Source organism: Equus quagga, chromosome 17, assembly GCF_021613505.1.
Source record: "Equus quagga isolate Etosha38 chromosome 17, UCLA_HA_Equagga_1.0, whole genome shotgun sequence".
Lineage (NCBI taxonomy): Eukaryota > Metazoa > Chordata > Mammalia > Perissodactyla > Equidae > Equus > Equus quagga.
This window is the reverse complement of record NC_060283.1, coordinates 24,690,248-24,717,739: the sequence shown is the minus strand read 5'-3', so window position 1 is coordinate 24,717,739 and position 27,492 is coordinate 24,690,248. Positions and strand designations below refer to the sequence as shown.

The 27,492-nt window shown below is 51.7% G+C and overlaps 2 protein-coding genes across 5 annotated transcripts in view; both read right to left on the bottom strand.

The window, feature by feature from the left end:
- EXT2 (exostosin glycosyltransferase 2) overlaps nucleotides 1-1,515 on the bottom strand; it is a 145,178-nt gene extending 143,663 nt beyond the window's left edge. The window contains exon 1 of one of the 3 annotated variants that reach the window (XM_046643227.1): nucleotides 1,390-1,515. The gene's annotated coding sequence lies outside the window, so the exon portion shown is untranslated. Of the gene's footprint in view, nucleotides 1-738; nucleotides 882-1,389 lie in introns of those variants that run through there. The other 2 variants (XM_046643228.1, XM_046643226.1) reach the window with 2 other exon arrangements.
- Nucleotides 1,516-11,038: 9,523 nt separating this feature from the next.
- Nucleotides 11,039-27,055, bottom strand: ACCS (1-aminocyclopropane-1-carboxylate synthase homolog (inactive)). 2 transcript variants are annotated; one of them, XM_046644742.1, is made up of 16 exons: nucleotides 26,718-27,055; nucleotides 25,718-25,795; nucleotides 25,116-25,406; nucleotides 22,891-22,950; nucleotides 21,176-21,246; nucleotides 19,949-20,018; nucleotides 19,392-19,458; nucleotides 17,362-17,459; nucleotides 16,810-16,887; nucleotides 15,940-16,040; nucleotides 15,212-15,301; nucleotides 14,003-14,048; nucleotides 13,750-13,891; nucleotides 11,770-11,912; nucleotides 11,512-11,665; nucleotides 11,039-11,360 (listed from the first exon to the last, which is right to left on the bottom strand). In XM_046644742.1, exons 3-16 carry the CDS (start codon nucleotides 25,404-25,406, stop codon nucleotides 11,263-11,265), a joined length of 1,509 nt encoding a protein of 502 aa, XP_046500698.1. In that variant the 5' UTR covers nucleotides 25,718-25,795; nucleotides 26,718-27,055; the 3' UTR covers nucleotides 11,039-11,262. The 2 variants fall into 2 exon arrangements, with proteins under 2 accessions (XP_046500698.1, XP_046500699.1); XM_046644743.1 differs by lacking the exon at nucleotides 25,718-25,795.
- Between the last annotated feature and the right edge of the window lie 437 nt (nucleotides 27,056-27,492).

Here is a 27,492-nt window from a genome sequence, read left to right as displayed (position 1 = left end):
CTGATAGCGTTTTTATAATTAAAGTCATGTTATGACTAACCGCCCCCAAAAATGGTTTCCAATAAAAAAAATACTGTGCCCTTCGGGATCAGCCCCGTGGCACAGTGGTTAAGTCTGACCAGCTCTGCTTCGGTGGCCCTGGTTCCAGAGTTCAGATCCAGGGCATGGACCTATACCACTCGTCAAGCCATGCTGTGGTGGCATCCCACACACAAAACAGAGGAAGACTGGCAACAGATGTTAGCTCAGAGTGAACCTTCCTCACCAAAAAAAAAAAAAAATACCGTGCCCTTTGATTGTGGGAATTATACTATACATTATAGAATGCACATAATTAAATAACTAGCAACTAAACGTTACTGAGGACTGACTACATGCCAGGATCTGTTTCAAGAACTCTGTGTTAACTTAGTTAATCTTCCCATCAGTGCCATGTGACAAGGTAATTATTACCCTCCTTTGACAGACCGGGAAAGTGCAACAGCAAGGCTAAGTCACTCGCCCAATGTCACACACCTAGAAAATGCCAAAGCTAGGATTCGGAGGATGGCAGCTGCTCTGGAGCAGCACAACCTGACAAACCCAAATCTGTCCATTCACACCCGCCTCCAGGACCAACAGGCTTCACCAGCGGAAGTGAGAAGGACGGAAACGGAATCACCTGCTTTATGACCGTGACTAGCCTTTGAGCTCTGAAACTGACAAACCCAGCCTAGGTGAAGTCGCGAGAGCACTCACCTGACATAGAAGGTGAAAACGGACATATTTCTATTTCAAGACATCTTCAGACCAACAGGGACCCTTCTAGATTAGCACTTTCCGGCAAATTATTCGAGTCTGAAAACTGCATAGACAGATCCGGTTCCCACGGCCAGGAGGAAAACTCGAAATGCCTCTGAGCTTCAAGCAGATGCCCAGAGCCACCTCCCCCCCGGCCCCCAGCTGGAGCACAGAGTCCCACCTCTGCCCACGGCATCCAGCACTGCCTGGGACGCCACAGGCCGCGGCGGAGCCCAGAGCGCAAGGAGTCCCCGGGGGAGGAACACAACCCTGTCGCCCGAGGGAAGGAGGTGGCAGCGGGGAGGGAGGGGTCCCGGGAGAGGGTGGCGCCGCGGGGGAAGGAAGCAGCAGGGTCCGGGGAGAAATGGCAGGGGCGCACGGGTGGACAGGAGTGCGCCAGGGAGACAGGTGGGAAGCAAAGCGGGGCTGACCAGGGGAAGAGGCGGTGGGCGATCCAAGCGCCCCCGCAGCGGGAATCACGTGCGCGGGGGGGGGGGGGGGGGGGGGGGGGGGGGGGGGGGTCGCCCCGCGCGGCCCGCGCTGCCCCCGCCGCCCAGGAGGCCCGAGCCCGCCCCTCGGCGCCCGCCGGCCGTCCCGCGCCGCGCTCACCTCGGCCACGGCTGCCTCCCGCTCGGCCCGGCGCTCGGTCACCGGCTCATGCCGCGGGGCGCGGGCCACCGCCGCCGGGGGGGCTGCGTCTGCGCCGGCGACCGAGCTCGGCGGCTGACACCGAGCGCACTGCGCATGCGGGAGCGGCCCGGGCCCGCGCCCCCTGGCGGACAGGAGGAGTCAGGGCACCGTTTAGGGCCTCCCGGGCCGGCGCGCGACGCCCGGGCTCCACGGCGACAGTCCCGCAAAGACGGGCAGCCTCGTTCATCATGGAAGACACCGCCCATGGAAACAACGAGACAGCGTGCTTCACTTATAAAACTGTTAGGAAACGGACACAAATCTAAACGTTTTATTGTAATCGGTACGGATGAGCGCGCAACCTTCCTGGAGCGCGATTTGGCAGTCTCCATGAAACGTAAAATGCCATAACAATCCCTCTGCATGGAGATGACCCTATGAATATTCTCAACGATGTTCATCAAAAATATTCATTACAGTAGTGTTTCTAAGAATAGCGAAAAACTGGAAACGAGCAAAATAGATTATGGAACATGCTTAGAATGGAATAATGCAAGAACGCATATATATGTTGGTATGGAAATATGAAAGCAGGGTCCAAAACAGCTTTATGTAAATATATGTATACACAAAAACAGGGGAGAGAAAATGTATATCTAGATGCTTATCTTCAGGCATACGGCATATGTGCAAGATTTTTTTCTAGGAGGAATCCAAGAAGCAATTAACAGTTCGGGGTAGAGAAATTGCACAGGCAGAAATGGGGGACAGAGATTTTCCTTTTCATTTTGTTTCTGTATTGTTTACATGATCTAGCTTTCTACATGCACAGTAAAATCCCTGTCATCAGGCAGGAAGTGAAGTCTAAAAGATTCAATCAAAATTCAGAGTGATGTTACTGAGAGGTTCACGAAATGACCCTATTCATTTCAGCAACTGGTACTGGCTGTGAAAACCATTTCCTTATGCCTTAGCACCATCTGGTGGGAGTTGTCACTTCCGGCTTAAATATTCATGGAGATGACTGAGTCTGGAGACGCCCTGGGGCTTCCAGCAGCAACGTGGTTCCAGGAATATTCGTGAGTTAATGCCTGCTTGTCACAGATCCAAGGAGACTGGGACGAGAGTATTCCGGAGATGGGGAACCCACGTTCTGCTTCGCCACATCCAAGGGAGCATTGTCTGCCCTCCAATCCATATTCCTCCCAAAATGATAGGAAATTCAGCACACATGCCCCATCTGAGAGCCGCATAGGTGGAGGGCGTTCTGTTTTCTTTGTTGTCTTTCTCTGTATTAAATATATGTATATGTCTTTAGTTAATCACTCGTTCTTTGGTTAAATGAAGACTGTCTGTGTTTAAGACCTGTTATGCACAGCCTCTGAGGAAACCGCCTGCCTGTCTCGTTCACTTTATAACCCTAGGCATGCATGGTGCACACAGTAACTGCTCAGGTAGTATTTTTTGAATGAATAAAGGGTGCCCAGATGCTGGAAGGAGCTCAATAAAAAGAAGAAAAATGCACAAGTAAGATTAGCCAAAGCAGAAGAAGAAAAGTGTCATCGGAGAATATTAAAACGCTCCAGGGGCCGAAAGGGAAAGCCATTGCATCCAGTTGGAAAGGTATGGGAAGTCTTCATACGAGAGTGGATATCTTTGCAGGTCCTGGAGGATATTTAGGACAGCGACAAGTCGAGAGGCGACTGGGGCATTCCAGGCAGAGCAAAAAAGCATGAACCAAGGCACAGGTGTGATAAAGAAGGAGAGGCGATTAGAAGGAGCAAGTGGTTTTCATCCAGTGTGGCTAAAACGGTGCGACTACATTTCTAGGGGTAGAAACCATGCAAGTAACTCGAGAGGAAATAGTATGGAGACTGTGATAGCAGACGCTGCACGCTGCCCAGGGAGCTGAAGGTGACTGCCAGGAAGATTGGAAAAGGAAACCAGGAGACAGGACCTGAAGGCTCCGAGAAGGCGAAAAGTGGCCTAGCAGTCGGTGGTAAGAGGAGAGGCTGTAGAATGATGTCACATTCCTCACTTTGAAGGTACAGGACAAAGCAAAGACCGCACACCTACCCGCTCACCCAGCCAGTCGCGGAAAGTGGAAGTGGGAGTTAGAAAGGGCGTGGCTTTCAAGGAAAGCGGCAACATCAGGGGAAAGCGGGTCTACGGTTACGAGGAATTGCTAGTGTGGACTTGAATCCCACATTTACCACTTCCTCTAAATGACAGCAGCTTGTAAGAACGGAGAAAGGTGCCATCCGCTCACCGTAGCCTCACGTTCCGCATCCGCGGATGCTGTACTATGTTTAGGATCCGCGGTTGGCTGAATCCACAAATGCGGAACCCGCGAATACCCAGGGCAGAAGCAGGGGATTGAGCGTCCGCGGATTATGGTATCCTCGGGGTTCCTGGAAACAATCCCCTGCGGATTTTGAGGGACGAGTGTATATTCCCCAAGGAAAAAGACTCTATGAAAGAACTGTGCTGTGTATTTCCTGTTGACTCAGCTTGAACAACACCGGCGGGCAGCCTGGCAGACTGGAAACACCCATCAATACGAGATCCAGTATAATGGACTCTCTTTCAAATGGATGGCCGAGCTCACCGAAAAAAGGAAAGAAAATATACTGGGGCCGAAATGAAGCTGAAGTGAGAAATCTGAGCGTCGAAGCTACAACCCGGGCATACGAGGTGGGGAGTTGATACGGAGAAACCCACGGTAAAGCTAGGATATTGAAATGGAAGACTGGGAAACTTCGCTCGACATCAGTAACAATAAACAACAAAAAAACTCGTCTGTCTTGTCCAGAGAGTGGAAGAAGAAGAGACTCATCAAGCTTCACAACGATGTGGGATTTGAATATATGTACCACCAGGATGGCCCAGGAAGCTCCAAGACTAGAGAGAGTAACGTGATGAGTTACCAACCCAGGTTGTAGCACCCCAACGCCCTTGGAGAAGGAAACATAAATTCCCCTCTGGAGGGTCATGCCCTCAGCACAAGCTGCCCAGGACTGCACAGATAGAACCCTGACAAACGTAGGCTCATGATCCAGAAGTACAAAGCACACGAAAAATAAACCAGTCAGCAGAAACTACAAACAGCAGAAATTTAACCCCCAAGAACTACAGATGATTGGTTCATGAGAAGTAAATATAAAATAAGTAAGTTTATGGTGATCAAAGACTTAGAAGATGCAACTGTCAGCATTAGAAAGAAACAAGATATGTTTTCAAAAGACAGAGGAGATTGAAAAAGTACTAAATATAAAACTTGAAATTAAAAATGCAATGCATAAGTTAAACAATAGATTAGCCACAATTCATAAACTGGGGTGTCGATCTAAATAAATTACCCAGAATGCAGATTAAAGAGGAAACAAAGAGATGGACTATAGGACTGGGAAGTTAAGAGAGAGGATGCAGGAAGAAAGCTCAGGCTACATCCAGAAGGCGGGAATGGAGAGAATGACGTTGAAGCAGCTTCCGAGGAAAGAGTAGCTAAGAATTTGTTGGGCCGAGATGATCACCTGTAATAAATGGGTAATAAGACTAGCAGCAGACTTCTAAACAACAACAACAAAATAGAAGTCATAAGAGAATGGTCAATGTGCCAGGAGAAGCTAGCAGTCAGTGTACAGTTGCATACCTAGTGAAACCATCTTTCAAGAATAAGAAAGACAGACATTTTCAGATCAACACAAATAGAAAGAATTTACCATCAACAAACCCTTCCCAACAGAATTTCTTAAAGATGTATTTCAGGAAAAAGAATATTAAAACCAGAAGAAAGTACTGAGATCGAGTAGGGATGGCAAACGATGAAACTGATAAACTCCCGGCTAAATCAGAACAAATACCGACTTGCATGAAACTATAAAAATAAAAATAACAAATTTGGAGATTAAAAACTAGGCCTTCACTCCCCATGTTCATTGCAGCATTATTTACAATAGCTAAGATGTGGAAACAACCTAAGTGTCCGTTGATGGATGAATGGTATATACCACAATTTCATCTATATGTACGTACACACACACACATGCACGCATATACGCATGCATACACACAATGGAATATTATTCAGCCATAAAAAAGAATGAAATCTTGCCATTTGCGACAACATGGATGGACCTTGGGGGCATTATGCTAAGTGAAATAAGTCAGACAGGGAAAAACAAATACCGTATGATCTCACTTATATGTGGGATCTAAAACAAACCGAAAACAAGCTTATAGATAGAACAGATTGGTGGTTGCTGGGGGGTGAGGGGAGAAATAGATGAAAGGGGTCAAACGTAAAAAGAAAAAAATGTTGAAAGAATTTTGCAGTGAATACCCATATATCTGGCCATCTTTATTATGCAATTAATATTTTACAGTACTTATCACATATCGATCTATCCATTTGTTGATCCATCATTTTTTGCTGCACTTCAAGTAAGTTGCAGATATCAGTAGTCACATCTGAATATTTTATTGAATGCATATCATTAACTAGAGACCAATATCTTGCAGTTCCATGTTTCTTATGAGATAAAAGTTGTGCACAATAAGGTGCACACATTTTGTATTTTTTCTTTACAGCAGGGAATAACGACGGTTTTGGCAGGTGATGGGGCAAAAGTCGTGGCAGAAGAAAGGAGCAAAAAATAATGATTTTTCCTTTATACAAAAGCATAGTTCACATATGTTCATATAAGCACCTAAAAAAAGAGAAATGAACAAGGTAGAAAGCAAATATACAATAGAAAGAATTAACAAAAGTAATAGTTCATTGTAAAAAACTAATAAAAGTAGTAAAATTGATAAACACCGTTACCAGACTGACTGTTCATGACAGAAAGAAAAGTACAGAGAGCGAAGTTACCAATATCGGGAAAGAAAAAGGGGATATTACTACACGGAAGCAAAAAGAAAGAAAAAGAACGTACCACTGGTATATGCAACAATGGAAATGAATCTCAAAACATTAAGTTGAGCCATAGAACCCAAACCCAAAAGTGAATAACTGTATGACTCCTGATTGGGAAATTTTATGCACGGAGCTAGAAATCAGGATAGTGGTTGCCCATAGGGGATTGGGGCCGACTCAGGAGTGTGAAGGAACTTTCTGGGGGTAATGCAAGTGTTCTACACCTTGAGGGGAATATTGGTTACACAGATGTCTGTATTCATCAAAGCCATTGAATCCTACGATTAAGATCTGTGCCGTTCGTTGTATGTAAACTTTACCTCCATTTTTAAAAATTAATAGAAATCAGTGTTTTAGCAGAAGATCCAAAGACGTCTGAGGCCAGCACTAGACCTTGATGGTATTTGTGACTCTCCTAGGGATTTACCCTAAATAGAATTTTTTTTATTTTTTTTACATTCATATGGTTTAAAAAACAAAAAGCATTTAAAAAAACGAACCTAGGAAAACAAAAAATTAGAAAGAAACAGTAAAAATCCTCACTCTTGTCCTCGCTTCCCCTCCTCCCAGTTGCCCTACCCTGTAGGCAACTGCTATGCTCCATTTCTTATGAATTCCTCAGACTCTTGATGCAGAAACTAATGCCCTAAATTTCCACTTACAGTGATGGAGTCCAGGAAAACATGGTGTTAAACATTAAATATCCTATCGATAGTCACATTAGAACTGTTATTAGAAAAGTTAACATTAGAACTGGGGGTTCTGGGGCCGGCCCGGTGGCGCAGTGGTTAAGTTCACATGTTCCACTTCTCAGCCGCCCAGGGTTCACCGGTTCAGATCCCGGGTGTGGACGTGGCACCGCTTGGCACACCATGCTGTGGTAGGCGTCCCACGTATAAAGTAGAGGAAGACGGGCATCGATGTTAGCTCAGGGCCAGCCTTCCTCAGCAGAAAGAGGAGAACTGGCAGTAGTTAGCTCAGGGCTAATCTTCCTCAAAAAAAAAAAGAACTGGGGCTTCTTTTTTTTTTCCACCCAAAGCCCCAGTACATAGTTGTATATCCTGGTTGTAAGTCCTCCTAGATCTTCTATGTGGGATGCCGCCACAGCATGGCTTGATGAGAGGTGTATAGGTCCGTGCCCAGGATCCGAACTGGCAAACCCTGGGCCGCTGAAGCAGACTATGCGAACTTAACTGCTGCACCACTGGGCTGGCCCCACAACTGGAGGTTCTATTTGACCGGGAGGTCTTCACCCAAACTGGGGTTGTCCTGACTTCTCAAAGCACAATTTCTGGAGGAAGGAAAAAAAAAGAAAAACTAGCCATTAACTAAAATACTAGTTGACAATATCACCTGTGATGAAGACAAAGAAAGGAGTGAGAGTTAAACGTTCTAAGGGCTTTTCCATTTTCAGGAAGAGGATAAAGAAAACGATAAAAGTATGAATGTTAATAATTTAAGAGTATCTGGCAAAGTACTCATTTCCAGAATATATAATGAATTCTTGGGGCCGGCCCCATGGCTGAGTGGTTGAATTCGCGCACTCTACTTCAGCAGCCCAGGGTTTCACCAGTTTGGATCTTGGACGTGGACCTAGCATCACTCATCAAGCCATGCTGAGACGGCGTCCCAGGTGGCACAACTAGAAGGACCCATAACTAGAATATACGACTGTGTACTCCAGGGCTTTGGGGAGAAGAAGAAAAAAAAAGAAGATTGGTTACAGATGTTAGCTCAGGAACAATCTTAAAAAAAAAAAAAGAATTCCTTCACATCTGAGGCTTAACAAATATTTTTTCAATGAACAAGTGAGTAAATGAATGAAATTCAATGAGAACGAAGCACCAGAAAAGCACATTCTCTTTTCTGTCTCTGGAAGTGGTTGGTGAGGTGGTGATGTCTGGAGCTTCAGTAGCCATATTGGGACCATGAGGAAATAAGCTTGAAGGGGAAAAGCCAACACACTAGGGATGGCAAAGTGGACAGATGAGTAGAACCTGGGTTCCGGGTACCACATTCCCCCGGATGGGCGGATAATGGAGCATGTCTGAAAAGGAAACCATATAGAGGAAATGAGAAAGAGAGAGCACAAAATCTGATGGCATCATTTGAACTTCTGGCCAGAGCCATGCTTGAAACATCTGTCCTTCTCTTTCCTAGTTATGTCAATTCAATAAACCCTCTCCCCCTTTTTCTTTAAATGTGAGCTATGTCTGCTATTTTGGGTCATTTGTAAACAAACGAGTCTGAAGTAATGTAGTAGCTTAGGCGTTCTCATTGATTTAAAAAAAGAAACATTATTTCCCTAAGAAAAACAAAAAATTGAAAACTTTTGTAATTGTGACGACAGAGGAGTCTTGCGAGGATTCACAGAAATCCACAGGAAAGCGTCCAGTCACTTTGTGCACAAACCTAGACCTGCCTTTCAGCGTTATCGGGGAAAGTAGCTGGAGCTCAGAGAACAAATGGTGGATGTTGTTCATTTGTTGTTTATACTCCATCTTCTTGGTTCCCTAAGAAAGAGAGCCGTGAGAGCAGGTAGCTATTCTGGGAAGCAAGCTTAGGGAAAGGTGAGAAGACTGGAATGAGCAAACCAGGAGGAAAGAGAAAGCCCATCCAGAAGTGCATTATAGAGTGGGCCCCTGCTGTGGGCACCCGGGGAGTCCCGTTGGGGTCTCTCTGAGGAGCCGTGCAGAATGTCAGCAGCGTGTGCTGCGTGACTGTCCACCCGCACGGAGGAGAGGAATAGTTACCCACTGCTTCCTGTCCCCCATTGCTCAAGGATCGCCCCAGAAGCGGTAATTCCCTCGAGTTCCTGGTTTACAAGTGCCCTGCGGGGTGGCAAGAGAGAAGCTTGGGAGAGAAAGTGACACGTGGTGCATGCAGCTGAGGTGCCGTGGAGCTGCGCGCGCGCGCACACACACACACCCCCCACTGGCTGGCTGCAGTAACGGGCAAAGCAGAAAGGTCAGCAGAGAGGATGCGAGCTGGGTTTAGCATGTGTCCTACCCATACGCCATAAAGGGGTCCCTCTGGAGCACCCCCATTAGCAGAGCACAAGCCGGCCAGGGTCGTAGGCCCCTTCTATCTACTCAAACACAAGCTCAGTTCAGACCCAGATTCCCGTTCAACCAGCCTCTGCTGGGAAGGCAGCCTGGCTTGCCTTTAAAGAAGGAGTCATTCTTCGGAGATTCCTATTTCTTCCATTTCTAAATGGAATTTATCACACCCTCCCAGGGGGGACCTGAACAACAAGGCAACGTCACAACAGAAGATTTTGGAGAGGATGAACAGAGCTGTCGATATGGCCATTCTTATTTTGACCCTCTGTAAAAGCTGAAGGCATTCCAGTGAAACAAATCCCAGTACCAACGTTTCCTGGAAGTGGGAATGGAAAAAAGTGCTACTGAGGGGCTGGCCCCGTGGCACAGCAGTTAAGTGCGCACGTTCCGCTTCAGCAGCCCAGGGTTCGCCAGTTCAGATCCCCGGTGCGGACATGGCACCGCTTGGCAAGCCATACTGTGGTAGCGTCCCACATATGAAGTAGAGGAAGATGGGCATGGATGTTAGTGCAGGGCCAATCTTCCTCAAAAACAGAAAAAAGAAAGGAGTGCTACTGAGCCAATGACATTAAAAAATAATTGAAGATGATGATGATGACAACATGAAGCCCGGTTCACAAGACTGGAAAGAGTCAAAGAATCTGGTTGGGAGCTGGTTTGGCAGAGTGGAAAGAGCACAGGATTTTGAACCAAACCAAGCTGACTCTGAATCCTGGTTCTGATACTTTTTAGCTAGGTGACTTTGGGAACGTCATCCCATCTCTGAGACTCAGTTTCTTCATCTGTAAAATGGGGGCTAATAACGTCAGCTTCCCAGGGTCGTTAGAGCTGGCAATAATGCATGTAAATTACCCAACTGAGTGTGTGGCACATGGAGAGTGTTCAAGAAAAGACAGGGAGGAAGAACGAATGAATGAAAGGCAGAAAGAAAGAGGAAAACGAATCTAAAGCAAATAGCATGGTCTATGGAAAGGAAACGCTGATTTCACCGATATGCTGTTAAAAGAGGAACAAGGAAACAGACTTTCTAAACAGGAGTGTCAGCACCAGAGCAGGCTCCTCAGCACACAGCTTATAGGTCAGATCAGAATGCTCCTTTGGGCTCTGAACTAAAGCACCCTTGGGGATGGGGTGGGTGGCCCTTTGCATGCTTGGGGTGGAAAGGCCAGCCTCAGTCAGAACATCCCCACAGCAGCCTGGGTCCAAGGGCCAGCCCAGTCATAGCTGGGACACTGCGGTTTGAGATCATCAGTGAAGGCGACTTCTTGTCAGGAAGGAGGAGGATGGGGAGGAAGAGCATCCCGGAGACAGAGAAGCCCCTCCTGACTCCCACCAAGGAGTCCTCTTCACCGTGCCCCAACCAGGGCCTGTCCTGGGTCCCGGGTCCCCAGTGTGCTATGGGCTCAACATCCTAAGTGTGTGGGAAAGCAACCTGAACATGTACAATTAACTCCATTCTCCTTTAATTTGGGGGGCGTACTCTCTCTTACTTGTTTCCATGGCAACAAAGGAGGCATGAAGGCGCCATCAGAGGAAGGTACAGGCTGTTTGTTTTCTTTTCACATCCCCTGGGGGCTGAGGGCTGTGGATGGGAGCAGTCACGACTCCTCCATTCCATAAATTACTCACAACAGACACTTCCAGTTTCTCCCAGTTTTGTTTAATAGAGGGGGAGAGGGTGGGCCGGATGGAACCACAGCCTAAGGAGCTTCACACTGCCACCAAGAGAGGCAAGAAGAGTTCTCCTTCACAGTCAAGGCCAAGTTGCGTATCTTCCTGGCAAACAGCTCCCCCGCCATCAGTCTTCACAGCCCCAAACGGCCCGGGTCAGCAGCGGCTGCCAGGCCCTGCGGCCACGAGGCAACAGTCCGCTCACCTGTGCCGATCCCTCGGCTCCTGGGTCTGACAGGCTGGGGGGTCTTCTGCCACCTGGGATTTGCCCTCGAGCACCTGCCGGACCCTCTGCATCCCTGGGAAGGGCAAGTCATGGCCAGTCAGCGCTGATGGCTGGGTGGGTGGGGACAGACAAGCGGAGGCTGCTGGGGCCACTCGTGGGGCCAGAAGAGGGAAGCAGAATGCAGGATGCAGTTAGGAAGGGGGCTGGGAAGGCAGGCGGCTCACCCAGGCAAAGCCGGTGGGCCTTGTCCGAGAAGACCAGGCGGAACCAGCCAGGCTCTTTACACTCGAAGGCCTTGCCAAAGGACACCAGCACCTTGTGGTCCAAAAAGCGGCGCCAGAGCCGCCTTTCCTCCTCGAAGCTGCCCTCGGGCAGGTACTGGGAGGGTGGAGGGGGGTCAGGATGCAAATGAGACATCCTTGCCCCTCACCTGCTGGAAGGAGGCCTGAACTCTCTCCCCACCCACCCCTCCACCTGCATACCTTCCTCAAGTCAGCCCAGATGAAGAAGCCTGCCCCACGACTCAGGAAGGGGATCCCCAGGGCCCTGAGCTCTCCCGCGACATAGGTGTGGGCAGCCTTGAGCCGGGCGTGGTTCTCTGGCAGGTACACCTGGTTGATCCAGTCTGTTTGGGCAAAAGAGAAGCCAAAAGATAAATCTCCCGTCAACCCTCCACTCCATCCTGTGAATCTAAGTGCTGAAAAGAAAAAGGCCAAGAGGTGCCAAGACGGGTCCTCTAGCTGGGTGACTGGGGGCCCCGGGCATATTCATTATTCGGTATAAAGCATCTTAAATCCAGACACGTGACCTGACAGCGCCAGGTCCCACAGACACCAAGTCCCCCAGGAGACAGCCCTCACCAGAGGCCGATCCACTCACAGAGAGATGCTCCCAAGTCACGAGGCTGAGGTTTGGATCCCAGCGCGGCCCCTGACAAGGTGCGGGGCCTTGGGCAACTTCGCCTCGCCGATCCTCTTTTTTTTAATTGATCTTTTTTTGGTATCCAGTTCGATGAATTTTAACACACGGAGAGATCTAAGTAACCCCTACCATAGGCAGGACACCGAACAGGTCCCTCACCCCAAAGAGCCCCCTCCCACTGCGTCTAGCCACATCGTCTCCTTCCTCAAAACCGCCGGCCTGTTCTCTGGCATTACAGCTGTGCCTTTTCCAGAACGCCATGTAAGTGGAATCATACAGTGACGTAATCTTTTGAGAGTGGCTCTTTCACTCAGCACAATGCCCTTGAGATCCATCCTGCAGCTGTGGATTTTATTGCTCAGGAGAAGTCTACTGCGTGGACGCACCATAGAGGGCTTCTCCATTCATCTATGGAAGGAAATCTGGGGTGTTTCCAGTTCTGGGTGGTTATGATTAAAGCAACTATAAACATTCACATAGTGGTCATTAGGAGACCATCAGGGTAAGTGTCTAGGAGTGGCACGGCTGGGCCATTTGGTAAGAGTGTGTCTAACTTTATAAGCAACTGCCAAATTGTTTTCAACGTGGCTGCACCATCTTGCAGTCCCACTAGAAGTGTGTGACAGTTCCAGCTGCTCTGTCTCCTGGCCAACGCTTGATGCTGTCACTACTTTTTTTTTTTTTGAGGAAGATTAGCCCTGAGCTAACATCTGCTGCCAATCCTCCTCTTTTTTGCTGAGGAAGACTGGCCCTGAGCTAACAACTGTGCCCATCTTCCTCTACGTTATGTGTGGGATGCCTGCCACAGCATGGCTTGACAAGCGGTGCCATGTCCGCACCCGGGATCTGAACCAGCGAACCCCGGGCCACTGAAGCGGAACGTGCGCACTTAACTACTGAGCCACCGGGCCAACCCCTGTCACTATTTCTTTTAATTTAGCTATTAAAGCAGGCGTGTGGTATCTGATCCTCATTTTCCTTATCTATAAAATAATATGGAAAATACAGAAATATTTGCTTCCTAGGATTCTGGGGAGGGACAAGCAAGATGGTGCAACGAGAGCATCTAGCAGGGCTCAATAAATGGTGGCAGTTACAGGTAACCTTTGCCATCTAACCCGCTGTCTGAGCCTGGGAACAGAACAGACCTGCATAGAGAGACTTCCATCAGGAAAATTTCCCCTAGTAGCTTCCACTCTTTCTTCAAGTGCGCACAGCTCATAATAATGAGTTCACATTGAGCAACTGTCAATTATATGCCAGGCACTATTCTAATTGAATGACAAATAACACTAACCCCACAAGACAGGTACCAAGGTGATCCCTGTTTTACAGATGAAGAAACTGAGGCCGGGGGAGGTGAAGGGATGTGTCGTGCAGCCAGGAAGTGACCAAGTAGGGTATGAAGCCAGTTTGAGGCCAGAGCCAACTCTCAACACCATCCTAAATCTTCTCATTGGAGAACCAGCCATGATTCCCAGCCAGTCCCAGACTGGCTACGACCCTCCCCCATCCTCAGGTGACCAGGCCCAGGTAGTCACCGCGATCCCGGAGCAGCTGTGCCATCTGGTGCTGGACCAAGCCACTGAGGCCGTGGTAGCGGCAGAGGGAAGCCACCGCAGTGGCCACGTCGCGGTTTTCTGTGTACAGCGTGCCAAAGCGGAGCCCGGACATCCCGAAGTCCTGCAGGAGAAAAGCACCTTAGGCCATGGCCAGCCCTCCAGGGAGGAAGCGGGTCCCCCCGCCTCTCTGCCCACCCACCTCCTGACACCCCGAGGCCAGCCAGGAACCCACCTTGCTGGTGGCCCACATCACGTGGGTCCTTTGGGGGTCCGGCAACCTGCAGAGAACACAAGTCCTGGTTTCAACTCTTGAATCACCAACTCCTACGCATCCTTTAAAGCAGGGTCAGCAAATTATAGCCTGCAGGCCAAGTCTGGCCCACTGCCTGTTTTTGTGAATAAAGCTTTATCGGGACACAGCCACGCTCTTTCATGTACCTACTGTCGATGGCTGCTTTTGTGCTGTGACGGCAGAGTCGAATGAGAGACCACACGGCCCAAAAAGCCTAAAATATTTGCCATCTGATCTAAAAATATTCACTGGCCCCTGATCTAGAGCATAGCTCAGGTGTCACCTCCTCAAACAGATCTCTGAACACCTGCCAGTAGACCAGGCCAACAGGGCTCCCAGGCAGATCTTCTCGAGGCTCCCAGACTTCTTTTTAGCACAGATCACGGCCATCATCAAATGACGAGCTGTGTATTTAGCTGCTAAAACGGGGGGTTTTTTGGCTAGGAATACAAGCGTCACATGGAAAGCCTGTGTCTTTCTTGTTCATGGTGGTGTCCTGAGCACCTCACATAGTGTCTGGCACACAGTTGATGGCAAGTCACTATTTCTCTATGTCTCACTTTCCTAATCCGTGGACGAAGGGGAGAAACAACCCCTGCTCCAGGAAAGGTGCAGAGCTTTGCAAGGACCAGCTAAGAGAACCAACAGGAAGGGCTCAGCAGGGTTGGGAGGTCTGAACCATATCTCTGAAGTGAATCTCTGAATGTCAGATTTACAGACATCACAGATGGTCTGGCCCAAGGGTTTCCAAAGGTGTTCTTGGCTCAAACTCAATCTAATGCAAAAGCCCAAACAGCCAGAAGTACTTAGCACATGCAAGGGGCACATGAACGAATGAATGAAACTGGAACTACTCAGGGGATGAAAGAAACAGCAAAGGAGGCCAGTTTCTCACCCACCCAGCCCTCTGTCAAGGAATCCTAAGGCCCCTCCTCGTTGCTCTCAGAAACCCCACAGAACAATTGGAAAACCACTGATCTGGCCCAGACCTCCCATCTTCTCATTAGGGGATCTGAGAACAGTGGGATCAGCTGGATGGAAGAGGGATCACCCTGGGGCAGGCCATGCCCTGTGGGCCAAGCCACAGAGGGGCCAGGGCACCGCGGGGGAGTGGGGGCTGGCAGAGTCAGCTCTGTGGGGCAGCCTCACCTTTCCAGGCTTAGGACACTGCGGTACCCAACTGACTCCTCAAACACGGAGAGCATGTAGACTTCATCCACCATCACGTGCAGCTCGTGCCTGGCGGGCAGGTGGCGGGGAGGACAGAGCTTGGTTCGCAAGCCAAACGCATCCCCCAGGATGGGGTGGCAGCGAGTCAGAAATCCAGAGGGATCACGGTCAAGCCCAGGGTTACCAAATTTGTTTTTTCCAGGAAGACCCTTCTTTTGTCTACTTTTTTCAAACACACAGGAAGCCGCACACACAAAGCAGGTGACAACGGGGCTTTGAAGCGCATGGGGGAGAGGCAGAGCCCTCGGGCACCACCAGGAGGATGGGTGCAGTTAGTGCAAGACAGTTAAGTACCAGCAGACCCAGATTCAAGTCTGGCTCCACCCCTCACTCCATGGCTCAGTAAACCAGGATAACGAGAGCATCTATACCTAACTGGGATGTTGGGAGGATTACATGAAATAGAACACATCAAGTGCTCAGCAGGGGGCCAGGCCCCTAGAGCATGCCATAGATGACAGCTGTTGTTAAAAAAGAAAGAGAGAACCAGTATCCCACAGACCCCCACCTCCCCACCCCACTGCCCGGGAGGGGCCAAAGCAGGGAGAAGCCCACAGTGGAGTCAAGAGGGTAGGACCAGTCCCAAAGCCCACATCAGAACCCCGATCCACCCTGACGCTTTGTGGGGTGAGGGTGGGGTGCCTCACCTCTTGGCAAACTCCAGGAACTCCTGAAGCTCCGCTGGGGAGTAGATGTCGCCCAGAGGGTTCTGGGGGTTGATGAGGATGAGGCCTTTGACCTTTATACCCTGAAACCATTGGTGGGGCGGGAGACGCTCAGCTCCTCCCGAAGGCCAGAGCCGGGCCCCACTGGACAGGGCTGGTCACCGAGCCGGCTCCCAGGGAGTGTGATGGAAACGTGTTCACCACCCACAGGAGGCAACGAGGACAGAGAATTATATCTGCAGCATCGTGAGGACTATGAAAGAAAACAAACGCAGGAACAGAGCCCAGGGGAAACATGCCCACACGCCAGCAGAGGTCAACTTTGTTGGTGGAATTATGGCAGGGGGCGGGAGTTGCGCTTTTAAAATTCCTACAGCGGGCATGCACAGACCACGTAAAAGAAAATTAGGTTGATGGAGTTCTGAAAAGTGGACTGGAAAGCAAGCCCTGGAGTACACTGGTCTCCGCCGGTCTGCGGGAGGCCTCAGATCCCCTCGGAGTGAGGGGGACCACCTCCTCAAATCACCACCGAGACTGCGGAACTACAGGCTTCCAAGTCCACCCTTGACCCGCTGAATCAGCATCGGGCGGAGCGGGGGAGTGGTGTTTCCAATCAAGCGCCTGGTTGATTCTCTGAACACTGAGGTCTCAGAGTCTTTCTCCAGTGGGAGGACCCTCCATGGGCAGGCTCCTGCTTGACCCCAGAACAGTCCCGCGCTACCACCCTACCCCTCTCCCCCACCCCCATCACAGAGTGCCAACCCTACTCCCCGGAGGAGATCAGCTACAGGACAAGGGGTCCATGCCTAGCTCAGACCCCCCACTCCCAGCCTTGGATTTTGATCCTCAGACCTGAGAATTAGCTCCTTGCAGGGCCACCTCCAGCTTCTCCACTGTGAGCTGGAAGGGGTGTGTATCTGGCCCAGTGACCTGGAGAAATAGCCACAAATAGCACCAGCCAAATTCAGTGACCCCCAAACCTGAACTCTGGGGGTCTCTCCCACCACTGTCATCTCCAGCCTCCTTTCCCCGCCCCATCACTCAGGGACACCCTTTACACTCAGGTTTTGGGAAGAGCCCCAGAGGTCCTCTGACTGGGGTCCAAGGATGTCCATGTTGAGGTCTGCTCTGCCCCATCTCACCCTCCTTTTTCGGTCCAGTTGCCCAGGGGCCGCCCTTGGCTTCTACATGGACCCCAGGGCTCTCAGAACAGGGATCCTGGGAGCCCCCGGGGAAACACAGGCAGAGGCAACCGTGGGCAACAGAAGCCTCCACTCCCCTTTCACCTGTAACTCCATATCCCTCAGCGTGGACCTCCACCCATGTCCACCCTCAAATTCAGATGCAGGAAAGTCTTGGCCTCCAGGAATGCCCCGTCCTCCCTGGGGCCCCAGGAATTCTTACCTCACTGTCCAGATAGACAGAGACCAGTCGGACGTTGCCATAGAGACAGACGTGCTGTGTGATGGCTCCATAGTAAGGGGCAGGGATCAGGAAAGCCTCTGGGGGCAGGAGTGGGCCAGGGGCTGTCACTCTCTGGCCAGAACACCCCAGACCCCCATCCATGGGCCCCACACCTCTCCAAGCCTTCAATGTCCTTGGGGAACATTCGGGCATGCGCCCTCTCTCAACTCCCGAAAGTCTTTCTGAAGCTTGGATCCACTGAGATCAGTCCCTCTTCTAATAACTAGTCAGTGACATTTACTGATCACTTAGTACATCATGGGAACTGTGCTAAACATTAAAGTGCATTTTCTCTCATTGGATCCTTACAATCGCTCTGTGAGGGAGGTACTGTGATCATCCTAACTTTACCGACTAGGAAACTGCAGCTCAGAGGGTCCCTCTGAAGCACCTGACATGTGGGCTCACTCCAAGATAGGCTTGGACGCATGAGTCAAAGCTGCAGGGTGGTGATGTGGGCTCAAGAAACAGAAAAACCGGACAACACAGAGAACTGCCTAGAGAGAAACCATGCTGCTTCAGGAGGAGCGGGTTCTCTGCCCCCGGTGGCATCAGACAAAAGGCTGAGACCGTCTGGGGATGCCATGCAGGGGTCTCTAGCTGTGCATAGGGGGTTGATGAGATGCTGGTTCCCCTTCCAAGGTCAAGGGGAAAAGGTATTCTTCCAGTTCTGAAGAGGATGCAGGGGTCCAGCTGCCCTCCTTCTCAACCATCCTTTAGCACCATCCCCCCACTCGCAGCTCTGGAGGGGGCAGCCTTTGTCCCACATCGTTCCCTCCGCCGGCCATGGGGATTGGACCAAAGGTAGACAAACGACCCAAGGGCACCAATCCACTGGCCGGTCAGAACCCCATCAAGTGCTCTCTCTCTCTCAAGCCTTTGCTCTAAGAAGCACAGACGTTGTGAGAGAGAATGCGCACTTGAATGGAAAGGTCATGCCGCGTCCGAGCTGGGGCAGCAACACTGGGCCACACAAGAGCTGAAGAAGGTCCAGAGAGAGGCCAAACAAAGGGGAGAGACTGCATACCCCAGTGAGAGATGGAGTGTGACGTTGATCCTGTTCCTGATTGTTCTGGAATGCGTAGGAACTCGCCTACTACGTCCTTGCAATGCATCTTCCTTTTATGGTTCAAATCCTGGTCACTATCTCTCTGTGTGATTTTGACCAGTTACTTAACCCATGTGCCTTAATCTCCTCATCTGTGAAGTGGGCGTAACCATTGAAACCACTGCATTGGGTGAGGGTCGAATTCTCAGGCCAGGCCTGGAACGTGGTATGTGGTCAATAAATGTTACCAATATTAGGACTGGGCCTCCGTTCCTGGCAACCAATGACCGCCGACCATGACCAGTTCTCGCCATGACCATGGCTCTTACAGCACGCACCACTGGCGGCTGCTCACCAGCCATTCCGACGTGCTTCCTCGCTACTGAGCACCAGATTTTTTAGATATGATCAGCAGGAAGTCTACAGAAGATGGGCCTTCCCCCAGCCCCAGGAGATGAACCAAGTTTGATTTAGGCCAACCATGGTCCCCTTAGTCCCCTTTGCCAGGGACACCTTTCAGAATGGGTTTATGAGTCTGTTCTGGGCACTAAGATGTAAGAGGGGCTCTGGTGGGACTCTTCTGGCAAAGAGAAGTCCCATTCGCACCTCCCGATAAAGAAGAGACAGGCAAGGCACCACCTCATCCTTTTTCCTGCTTTGGACACGCTGTCGTGTGAGGATGTGACAGCCATCTGTGAGCGTGAGGGAAACGCCAAGGTCATCGCAAGAGACAGCCCAGAACTCTGGCATCACACTGACCTCTCCTGATCTGCTGACCACTGGGTTTCCTGTTGAGCCACTTATTTAACGCCCCTGTAGTCTATTAGGGTCGAAAGCATCCTGATGCAGCCCTCGAGGACAGGCCACTGGGGACACTGCAGGCCCAGGGCAGCCCCAGTGCTGAGGGGCACAGCCCACTTACCCCCGACCTCACACAGCACCGTGGCCAGAGCAGAGAAGACAGAGGCACAGCCGTTCAGAACAACCACCTGAGGGCGACATATCCATGGGACAAAGATGAATCTGCCCCAGGAGGGAGCAAGGACCTGCAGCCTCTATCCCAGGATGGCACAGAGGGGAGAGTTAGGTCGCAGTTCGACGCCCTCAAGGCTCTGTCACAGCAAAGCCGCAGGAGGTCCCCAAAGGCCCCCACTGACTAAGAGCGGGGCTCATTCATGTGGCTCATTCTTGGGGAACCTCCTTGAGGCCAACTGAGCAAGGAAGAGGGAGCTGGTCACTCAGAGAGTCTTGCCCGAAGGTGTGGAGGCAAAGTGGGGCCACAGAACACAGGGGGCAGAAATTATACCCCAACCCGACGTACCTAGGATGAGGGAGAAAGAAGGAGGGGTATCTCTAATTCCACTCAGAAACAGGTCAGAACGGAGTGAAAGGCAGATCGCAACCCACCTCCCCTCTGGCCCGCCGGAAGCTGGGGGACGAGGGCAGAGGGGCAGGGAGGGCAGAGGAGGGGCTGCTCACATTCTCCGCATGAAGGGGCGCCGGGCTCTTGCAGTAGAAAGACAGGAACCTGGCCACTTCCTCCCGGAGGCTGGAGGGAAGACAGACAGACGGACAGCGCCTGTCAGACAGGACAGGACAGGCCATCCCAAGGCTTCTCTGGGGAATCTTCAGGCAGCTGCCATCACCCTTCCCTGGATCCCCACAAGGGGACCATGGTCAGCGTCTGTCTCCACCCCCCAGGGCCCGCCTTCCCCTCCCCCCACCATCACTACCCCCACAAATCAAAACTCTCATTCTCAGTCGTTCTAGAACACCCAACCCCACCTAACTAGCAGACTTCAGGAACATCGAAAGTATACTCTATATGTATACATAGCTAATAATAATAATAATGAAACAGTATTATTATAAGAATAGCTATTATCATAGTTATTATTGCTAATATTTATTGAACATTTACCTTATGCAGGTACTATTGGGAGAGTTTTAGGCATCTAATCTCCATAACAACCCTATGATGCAACTACTGTTATTATCATTTCCATTCTACAGACAGAGAAACTGAGGCCTGCAGGAATGAAGTGACTTGCTCGTAAGTGGCAGAGTCCACACTCAGGCCCGGGGGTCTGCCTCCAGGGCCCAGCATCTAAATAACCACAAGATCATGCACTTTGGAATCAAGTCCTGCCCGGTCACTAAGCGCTTAGAACAGCATGTGGCTCCTAGTAAGCGCTCATTAGGTATAAACTCTTATTAGCCTTATTTACCACCTCCTATATCAGCAGCAGGAAAAGGCCCCAGCCAACTCCCCCGAAACTGATTCTGGCTCCTTTAAAACTACTGAGAAACTGGGGACAAAGATTCCTCGCCTGAAGGCGCCGCCCTGCCTCAGACCCAGATAAACCAAGCCAGGGAGCTCCTGAGCTGGGGTGGGACCGGCAGACGCCCCAGCTCCCTCGAGATGCTCCAGGAGAGCCCCCCGTCGCCTGGTCTCCAGGACGAGGCCCTCAGCCTACGGCGGGCTTCCTCCACACGCCACTATGACATTTGAGACCAGATAATTCTTTGTTGCGGGGGACTATCCTGGGCTCTGCAGGAAGTTTAGCACCCTCTCTTGCCAATAAACGTCAGTAGCACCCCCGTCCCAGTGATGACAAGCCAAAATGTCTCCAGACATTGCCATATGTCCCCTGGGGAGCAAAGCCACCCTGTGTTGAGAACCACAGGCCCGTGGCAACTACTCACAAGAGATGCCCCCTCCAGTCAGGGTACTGCAGCAGGGCCGGCTCCACCCGCAGCATGTCGCTCTGACTCAGCTGGGGACAGAGAGGGACAAGCAGGGCTGAGGGCGGCACACCCTCACCGTGAGAGCTGGCACCGCCACCCGCGTCCACACAGCACCAGGGCCTCTAAAGCCAGGGCTGGGTCTGCTCATCAGAGAAACCAGGGGACAGGCAGCACAGGAACAGCATCCTCGTGCCCATTTCACAGATGAGGAAACCGAGGCTCAAAAAAGTGAAGTGACTCAGCCAAGTTCATAGCTAGCAAGTGGCAGAGCTGAGACGAAATCCAAAACTTTTGACTCCTAGTCCAGTGCTCTTTATACAACACTGCCACCTGAAAAACCAGAGGGGTGCATTTGTGGAGGCAGCGATAGGAGACCGTGGTACTCGATTTCTCCACGGGGTGACGGAAGAGGTCCCAGAATTGGGTGCCATCATCTCGGTCTTGGCTCCAACTCTTGGAGAGACTCAGGCCATTGTGTTCTCAGGCTCAGCTCAACCTCACACTTTGGAAAAGGTGGCCATTTCTAGACCAGCCCCCGCTGCCCAGGCGCTGGGTTAGTGTCTCGCAGAGCATCACACACACAACGTCAAGGAAAGGCAAGGGCCTTGGGCAGTGGGACCAAAAGGAAGAGTGGTGACCAGCCACCTGTCTATAGGCCCAGCCTTTCCCCGCTCTCTTTCATCCCTCGGGGCTGCGCTGTCCAATACGGAAGCCGCCAGCCCCGTGTGGCCACTGAGCAGTGGGGTGCAGCCGGTCTGAACTGAGACCCACTGGATCTTGAAGACTTGATCCGAACAAAGGATGCAAAACATCTCATTGATAATTTTTTATATTGATTACATGTAGAAATGGTCATATTTCAGATCTATGGGGCTAAATGCAATATATTAGTAAAGTGAATTTTACCAGTTTCTTTTTACTTATTTAATAGAAAATTTTAAATTACATGGGCGGCTCACGTTTTATTTCTGTTGGACGGTGCTGAGCTGCCTGAGCGGGGGCAGCTTTCGGTAGAACCAGCCTTTCAAGCCCATTTCTTACACCCTTCCCCCCAGGGCTTGCGTACTTCACCCTGGGAAACGCGTCCCTTTGGATTAAGGACCGCCCTCTCTATAGGCCCAAACTCTGACCCCAAGGCCCGGGAAGACACATTTATCAGGTGTTTCCAGTGGTTTGCTGGAGATGGCTTGTGCCAGCTCAAGAAATCTGCTTACTAAATTTCAGGAGTTTTGCAAGCAGTGTTAAAACAGCCATTTAAAAAACTAAACTATAGGCGGCCGGCCCCATGGCCTAGTGGTTAAGTTCGGCTCCCTCTGCTTCGGCGATCTGGATTTGCGGGTTCGGTTCTAGGGCACAGACCTACACCACTTGTCAGCCATGCTGTGGCGGCAACCCACACACAAAATAGAGGAAGATGGGCACAGATGTTAGCTCAGGGTTGATCTTCCTCACCAAAAAAAAACAAGGAAGCAGGCTCAGAGGAGGGAAGTGACTTGCCCAAGATCACATAGAAAGTTGTCCCCAAGGCATATGTGGAATCTGGGTCTCCTGATACCCAGGCCAGGGCTGCTGAGGCCAGCAGCTGGCTCTTGTGGGGGAACTTTCCAGGGACATCCAAGAGAAGACAGCCCCTCAGAGCTGGAGATGCCACCCGCAGGCGCACCAGGACTTACCCTCTTGGACAGCAGGTCAAAGCAGAGTTTGTTCTCACTGGTGCCCAAGTTAATGATGCCCTGGAGACGAGAGGCACAGAGGCAGTGTGAGCACAGCAGAGGGGGCACCGAAAGGCCAGAGGAGCCCACTGAGGCAGCCAAGACAAGGAGGAGCTCCCCACAACCCAGGCCTTCCAACTGCCCCTGCTCACCTTTGCTCAAGCTCCACCCTCCGCTCAGCTCCCTGAACCCAACCTCCCATTTCTAAGGTTCTATTCCAACACCATCTCCTCCAGGAAGCCTTCCCCAACACCCCACCTGGAAGGGATCCTTTCTTCTTCTGGAGTCTGAGCTCTTTATCTCTCCCCCTTTAGAGCACTGGTCGGTTTCTGCCCCAGGTCACAGGGACTGATGTACATTCCTTCTCTCCCCAACTAGATGGTGAGGTCCCTGAAGGCCGGATGCATGCCTGAGACACCACTGCATCTCAAGGGGCTCAGAAGGACTCCATACATGGTTAGGGGACGAAAGGATGCACAAAGTAAATGGATGCTCCGGCTGGAGCAGAAACAAGGGTGCCTCAGAGCAAGAAGAACGCCTGTGCTGGTGGAAACGCTCCCCTGGGAGATCCGGGCGACATCACACGACACCTGATCCCCACCCCACAGGCATGCATTCTCACAGGGGAGGGGCGGGGGAAGGCACAGCTCAAGCTGTCCCTTATCGAGTCCCCAGAGAGACGCACGCACTATAACTCCTGGCCCCTGAGCTACTGGGGGAATGAGCAAGGAGGGAGGATGAACAAGGAGAGCTTGGATGAGCTAAGATTACGACAAATAAAAAGCACTGCTCCTGCACGCTCCTCCACCCACCTTCAACTCACCCGCAAATCCTGCCGCTTCTACCTGCAAAGTATGTGCACAGTCTCAGCACTTCTCATCCTCCTTAGGTCTGCTAAGACCCTGGTCCCAGCCACCAGCCTTTCCCACCCACATTATCGCAATAGCTCCCCTGCTTCCTTTCTTACTCACCCCCTCCCCATCATTCCCCAGCATCTCCATACAGCAGTCCAAGTCATCGCTTTAAAACTGACATTGGATCATATTTCTCCCCCTTTGAACACTTGCCATCCCACTTGGTCTAAAATCAGGCTCACTGTGTCCTATGAGACCCTATGGGACCTATCAGCACCCTGGCCCCATAACCTTTCTGACCTCATCTCCTGCCAGTCTCCACCCAGTGGCCCCTTTGCTGTCCTTTGAACTCATCAAGCACGGTTCCACCCTGGGGCCTTTGCAGTGGCTGTTTCCTCTGCCTGGAATGCTCTTCCCCCAGAGGTAATTTGTTACACAGCAATGGATAGCTAATACAATCCCTCCTTTTTCAGGTCTCTGCTCAAATGTCACCTTATTAAAGTGGCCTTCTGTGACCACCTCACATAAAATAGCAATATCCCCAGCCCACTCCATCATTCTCTATCCTCTTTACCCTGCTCTATTTTCCTCTACAGCACTTATCACCACACATCATATGATTTTTTGTCTGTTCACTGTCTGTCTCCTCCACTAGACTATAAACTCCATGAGGGCAGGAATCTTAGTTTTGTCCACAGCTGTAACCCTGGCACCTAGAACAGTGCCCAGGACCTGGTACATGCTCAACAAATAAAGATTATTAATGGGTTGTTTGTGTGAGCTCCGCCCTCTGAAGGTGTTGCTACTAACAACTTACAACAGTCCGGACAGAAAACATTAATAACAATAGCAGCTCCCATTTACTGATGCTCTAGGTGGATGCCCTGTGCTAATAACACCCCAGATCTCGTTTCACTGCGACCCTTCTACACAGCAGGTATCATTAGCCCACTTTAGAGAGGATCTGAGGTTCAAAGAGGTTAAGTAGCTCAAGAACACACGACCCATCCCACTTTGCAGCCTAGTCTTGCAAAGGAAACATTTGCAAGCCTAGTCCTGTCCCAGCTCTAAAGTTGGAGAGCTGACGGGCTGTGGGTCAGAATCCATCTAAGAGCGTTCCACGGTTCTTGAATGCCTCCCTCACAAATCAGGGCCCCCTTAGTGAAAAATGGGCTATTTTCTGATCCAGGTAATAAACTGGGGCCTCCCTGAGCTACGTCAGAAGACCTCTTAGAGGTCCGAGGACCACAACTGCAACCTGACAAGAGCCAGCTGGTGCTGCCCCATCCGGCAGCCTTGTCTTGAGTCCCGTGGGGAGGGGGCTTCACTCACACTGGGGTTCTTATCCTCATCGTACTCATCCATGTGGTAGGTCCTGTAGCCGGCCTCAGCTGAGTCCCAGAACCATTTAATGATGCCTCCTCTAGAGGACAGGTGGGAGCTGTTGGAGGAGAACCCGGCGGTGGGATCACCCACTCCGTAGAGCTCCGGCAGCTTCTTGTCTGGCTTTCTAGAACATTCTCTTTCCAGACCATCCCCACAGTTACTGTCCAGGTCCTGTGTGGAGGCTGGGCCCGGACAGGTGGATGGTGCCCTGGATTCCTTCTCAGGGAGGGCAAACATCTACAAAAAGACAAAAGCACTCAATGCAGCAAGCACCAGAAATGAATTGGGAGTCATGGGGTCCCCGCCTTCTCTATCTGCCCGTTCCTTTAAGTTTATATGCTCAGTGCTTTCTGTGTCCCTCACTACTGTAACCATGTGCAATCGCCTCAACAAGTAAATTTCATTAAGGATCTACTCCGTGCCAGGGGCTGTACTCACTATCTTTATATGACTTTAATGTATAGGTGCTTTAGCTTGTTTTACTCCTGTGAAGTTTTTCATTCTGCAGCCTAAGGGGTGACCAACATCCTTTTTCCATGCTTACTGACCTCAATTTCAAAAAGCCAGGTTAAAATTTTCCAACTTGAAGCAGAAAGAGCCTGGAGTCCCAGAAGGTCCCGTGGTAACTGATGTAAACAGGGGTGAAGGGTACAATGAGACTATTTGGTGCTCCGGAGCAGAGATGGGTGGGGACTGAGGGGAGCGGGGTCTCCGCAAGTGTAGACACCCCAGGCAGAGCTCCAGGGGCCGTCTTCACTCCTGAGGGAGGGAGACGGGGGCACCAGGAGCCCGTGGTCTCATCCTGCAAGCCGGGTGTGAGTTCCTCCACTTTCCCAGCCAGTTTCTTCTGCTGCACTGTGGGTACCACCGTAACTACCACACAGAGGAGCAGCGAGGATATAAACACATGAGTTCATGCAGACAAGCCTTAGAGCAAATCCTGGCTCATAGCCAGGATTCTATCACAACTCCTTCCCGATTTTCCCATGCACAAGCCCCACACACCAAATGACGAGTGACAGCCAGCGGCCCAGAAACCCAGGGCCCCCCTCTCCACCCCCGATTAAATTTTGCTCCGTAAGTCTTCTCTGGGATCCTCCCCCAACTAGCTGGGCTCTCCCGAGCCTCAGCCAGGCCCCTCCCGACAGGCCAGGCCAAGGAAGGGCAGCCCGGTGGAGGCGGGGCGGTGGGAGGCGAAGCCTGGGGTCGCGGTGGGGGCGGCGGGGCTCGGCTCAGCGCTGCGCGGGAGCCAAGGGCGGGCTTGGGGCGTCCAGCCGGGCGGCGACGAGTCCCCAGCCAGACACCCTCGCCCGATCAGGCCTGGGAACTCCAAAATGCAGCAGATCTGGCGGATAATAAAGCGAAAGGGCCTCTGCAGGGCCGCGAGCCGTCCGCGAGAGACGCTCCTGCTGTCCAGGAGGAGGAAGTCTGAGTGGGGCAAAGGGCTGGGAGACGGAAGAGCCGAGACGTTTACAGAGAATCGTCCAGCCGGTGCACATAGCGGGGCCCCGAGGCCGCCCTTCTCTGCAAAGCGGGGATCGCACCTACTTGGCCGAGCTGGCGGGGACGGGCGCTGGCAGTCCTGGACGCGCGTTGTGTCGGTTTCCCTCGCCCGCGCACGCTTTACGCGCGGGCGCCCGGCGCCAGGGCACCCGGACTCGGGGACCGCGGGCCTTCCCGGACTGTTCGGGCGCAGCCCGCCCCCTCGCGCCCGCAGCCGCAGGACGCCTCGGTGTGGCCCGCGCGTTAGGGGGCGCGCGCACGGTCGCACCCCGGGGGACGGGGCTCCTCCGATCCTCCCCGTGCCCGGTCCCCCGCCACTGGCCGCTCAGGCCAGAGGAGAAGCCGGAGGAGAAGGGCCCAGGGCGGAGACCTCCACGAGGAAGGGGCGGGTCGCCCGCTGCCACCTCTGTGCTCCCTGGCCTGAAGATTCTGGCGTCTCCTCCCTCCCACGTTGGCACGTGGCGGCGCCTCCCCCTGCCTCCCGGGCTTCGTTCTCCGATTTTGAGGCTGGTAGAGCCATAGAGTTTTCTGGGCAAATGTATGCCTGGTGTCGCCCACGGAAAAGCCTTTTCGGATAAAGGCGAGGGCACTCTTAAAACATCCTTCTTCTAGGAGAGTTTTTCACGGGGGGTTGTTAATTTCTCCCTCTTTCCTTCTAGGCATCGTTTGCTGAACTCTGCCGCGGACCCTACACATTCCGGGGCTTGGGCAATGAGTTAGTTCCCCCGTGAGTTAGTTCCTAATGCTCTCCGAGGTGCCTTGAGTAGGAAAATTTTCCTCCCCCCCCCCCCCCCCCCCCCCCCCCCCCCCCCCCCCCCCC